At 46.7% G+C, this 4,269-nt stretch overlaps 1 protein-coding gene across 1 annotated transcript; it reads left to right on the plus strand.

The window, feature by feature from the left end:
- Positions 1-466: 466 nt before the first annotated feature.
- On the plus strand, positions 467-3,373 carry LOC122027988 (subtilisin-like protease SBT1.7). The gene has a single exon (XM_042587004.1). The coding sequence runs from the start codon at positions 809-811 to the stop codon at positions 3,122-3,124; it is 2,316 nt and encodes a 771-aa protein (XP_042442938.1). The 5' UTR covers positions 467-808; the 3' UTR covers positions 3,125-3,373.
- The last annotated feature ends 896 nt before the right edge of the window (positions 3,374-4,269 follow it).

A 4,269-nucleotide genomic window follows, 5' to 3' on the forward strand; every position in this document is an offset into this window, starting at 1 on the left:
GATATTCTTGAATTTGTTCAAAGTGTAGATTGTTATTCAAATGTTGTAATTATTTATAAAATTTTGTTGACTATACTTGTTACAATAGCATCAACTGAAAGAAATTTTTCAAAATTAAAATTATTAAAAACATATATGAAATCGTCAATATCTCAAAAAAAGATTAAATGGATTGATAATTTTATGTATTGAGAAAAATATCTTGAAAAATCTTGAAATTGATAATATTATAAAAAATTTTGCAAATAAAAATATTAGAAGTCATTCTAGATACGTTTAATATTTTAAAAGTCATTGTATATTGCAAATGATAATATTTTAAAAGTTAAATGCGCATTTACTAAAAATAAAATACGATGCATCTTTTTAAAAATTCAGAAAAATAAATACGTTTTTTTTTTTATAGAAAACGTCATTTAGTATTTATTTAATTTGACTCGAAGCTGTCGTCACACAGAACGTCGTTGGAATGCACCTACACTTTCTTCCTCACTGACGGTCACAGCTGTCGCCGTATTGCCTCTGCCTATATATCTTCCTCACCTCTTCCTCTCCCAAGCACGCCTTGAATCGTCTCTTCCACCGGTTGGCACAGACAAAGAAGCAGCAAATCCAATCCCATCGCTTCCTTCTTCAATCATCCATAACACACGCCTTACCCAATCCATGCTTCTTTTTCTTCTTCTTCAGTGACACTTCTTCATCTTCCTCTTTGTCTCTTCCTTTGTTCTTGTCTCCAAGCAATCATTCCCCTACCCCAAACGCTATCTCCTCCTCTGCTATTAAAACCAGAAGCCAAAACAAGGAGATGAAGGAGAGAGCGGCCATGGCTCCCCTCCGCTTCTACTTCTTCCTCTCCTTGCTCGGCTGCTTCTGCGACTGTTCGATTTCTCTTGCAGAGCTCAGGAAGAAGACTTACATAGTCCACATGGCCAAGGCACAGATGCCGGCGGCCTTCGCAGAGCACAGTCGCTGGTATGACGCTTCGCTGCGCTCGGTATCCGACACCGCTGAGGTACTCTACACATATGACACCGTCGCCCACGGATTCTGCGCCCGGCTCACCCCCGCGGAGGCGCGCGCGCTCGAGGACCTCCCCGGTGTGCTCGCAGTCCACCCCGAGGTTCGCTATGAGCTCCACACCACCCGTACGCCGGAGTTCCTCCACCTCGACCGCACCGACGCGCTGATACCGCAATCCAACACCGAGAGCGACGTCATCGTCGGGGTGTTGGACACCGGCGTCTGGCCCGAGAGCAGGAGCTACGATGACGCCGGGCTCGGCCCCGTCCCCGCGAGCTGGAGGGGTGAGTGCGTGGAAGCGAAGGACTTCACGGCCGCCGCTTGTAACCGTAAGCTGGTCGGTGCCCAGTTCTTCTCCAAGGGGTATGAGGCCGCCACGAATCCGATTGACGAGTCCAAGGAGTCGAAGTCGCCACGCGACGACGACGGCCACGGCACACACACCTCTTCCACCGCCGCTGGATCCACCGTCGCCGGAGCCAATCTGCTGGGCTACGCCGCCGGCACCGCCCGCGGCATGTCGACTCGCGCACGCATCGCCGTATACAAGGTCTGCTGGCTCGGCGGGTGCTTCAGCTCCGACATACTCGCCGCCATGGACAAGGCCGTGGATGACGGGTGCGGTGTCCTTTCGCTGTCCCTTGGCGGCGGCACGACGGACTATTTTCGCGACAGCATAGCCATCGGAGCCTTCAATGCCGTGGCTAAAGGGGTTGTGGTGTCTTGCTCCGCAGGCAATGGCGGCCCCTCTAGTTCCACCCTCTCCAACGAGGCGCCGTGGATCACCACCGTTGGAGCCGGCACGATCGACCGCGACTTCCCCGCCTACGCTGTGCTCGGAGACGGAAAGAACATAACCGGTGTCTCTCTCTACAGCGGAAAGCCTCTGTCTTCCTCGCCCTACCCCTTCATTTACGCCGGGAACGCCACCAATGCCACCAACGGCAATCTCTGTATGCAGGGAACGCTTCTCCCGGACAAGGTTTCGGGAAAAATCGTCCTATGCGATCGCGGCATCAATGCGCGCGTTCAGAAGGGTTTCGTCGTGAGGGACGCCGGAGGAGCCGGTATGATCCTGGCCAACTCCGCTGCCAACGGGGAGGAGCTCGTTGCCGATGCACACATCCTCCCAGCCACTGGCGTCGGGCAAAGGGATGGGGACGTCATCAAGTCCTACCTTTTCTCAGATCCGAACCCGACGGCCACAATCGCGATCGGCGGAACCAAGGTTGGCATCACGCCGTCGCCGGTGGTGGCTGCGTTCTCCTCTCGCGGGCCGAGCGCCATCACTCCCGACATCCTGAAGCCGGACATCATCGCACCTGGGGTGAACATCCTTGCCGCCTGGACGGGGAAGGTCGGGCCGACGGGGCAGGCGGCAGATCGGCGGCAAACGGATTTCAACATCATCTCCGGCACCTCCATGTCGTGCCCCCACATCAGCGGCCTGGCAGCGCTCCTCAAGGGGGCATACTCGGACTGGAGCCCTAGCGCCATCAAATCGGCCCTCATGACCACCAGCTACTCCGTTTACCCTAACGGCGACAAAATCTTCGACGTCGCCACCGGCCGCGCGGCCACGCCCTTCGATTTAGGGGCCGGCCACGTGGATCCACCCAAAGCTCTCGACCCTGGCCTCGTCTACGACATAACCACCGACGACTACATCGACTTCCTATGCGCCCTCAATTACACGATGCTCCAGATTCAGGCCGTCTCCCGGCAGCGAAACGTCACCTGCGACAGCAAGACGATCTACTCGGTGTCTGATCTCAACTACCCCTCGTTCTCGGTGGCATTCGAGACGGCGAGTGGCGCGGGAGGCGGCGGCTCATCGAAGACGACAACGGTGAAGCACAAGCGCACGCTGACCAACGTGGGGGCGCCGGGGACATACAAGGCGACAGTATCGGCCCCGGAAGAGGTGAGTGTGGAGGTGTATCCGCAGGAGTTGAGTTTCGCGAGCTCGGGGGAGAGGAAGAGCTACACGGTGAGCTTCTCCGCGGCGTCGCAGCCGTCAGGCTCCGCCGCGTTCGGCCGCCTCGTGTGGTCCGACGGGCAGCACGTGGTCGCCTGCCCTTTGGCATTCACGTGGACTTAAATATTCGGGACAAGGCGGCTCTCCAAAATGGACGGTCGTGATGGCAAGCAGGGCATGGATCACCGATCCGGCGCTCGATGCTTTATAAAACAAGTGGAAGCGTTTACTTCATGTGGTTTTATAAAATTTACATTATGCTTGTTGTGTTTTTAGATCAAAATTGTTTTTTCCGTCTTCTATAAAAGAAAAAAAAGGTGAAAAGTACCAATTGTGAATAATTATTTTATAAATAAGAAATTTGATTTGAAATGGGTTGACTCGAGTCTTTGTCTTCTCCTTTGAATTAGTAAGCGAGTCTGTATAAAATTATTGTTAAGGGATGGGATCTTATCGTAATTTAAAATTGCATAAAATTAAAATTATTCCTATAGTGAAAAGAATAATAATTTTATAGATTTATTTTTAAAACAAAATTGATATAGTTAGTTATAAGTGGTTTAGGGCATCCCCAATTGTTAAACTTTTCAATAAATTTTTTTGTAGTTTCCAATATACCACATCAATACCACATCACAAGTATAAAAGCTTTTAAAATATCTCCAATGGTTAAACCTTTCAATGAGATTTTTTATAATTTTTAATATGCCACATCATGTCACATCACAAGCATAAACATCTACTATATCTCTACAATGAAAAAACTTCCACACAATTTTTGTGTGTGTGTCCTATATTATAAATCATATATTGTTATTTATTAATTTTTTATTTAATATATCTATATATTTTTCATTTAATATTTTAATTAATTTATGATTTTGATTTTATTTATTTATAATTTTTAATTAATAAATTTATGATTTTAGTTTAATTATAATAATTTCTATATTTTTAACTTATCTCAAATATAGTTATTTTTAAAAGAAAAAAATCATTTTAATTATTATTAACTATTTATGAAATAAAAATATTATAATTAAATATTATACCAAATAATTTTTTTTAATTATTTAGAAATAATCACTTTCAAGAGAAAAAAATAGATTTAAAAAGTCAAATATATTTTTAAATTAAAAATCCCAAACTTCATTTACACAATCATAAAATCTCTTTTTAATTAGATTTTTCAATTTTACAAATCTTTCACAAAAGTTGCATCGGAGATTCGCGCATCAGCGTAAGTTACTTAATTTGTGGGTCCTACA

Source organism: Zingiber officinale, chromosome 1A, assembly GCF_018446385.1.
Source record: "Zingiber officinale cultivar Zhangliang chromosome 1A, Zo_v1.1, whole genome shotgun sequence".
Classification (NCBI taxonomy): domain Eukaryota; kingdom Viridiplantae; phylum Streptophyta; class Magnoliopsida; order Zingiberales; family Zingiberaceae; genus Zingiber; species Zingiber officinale.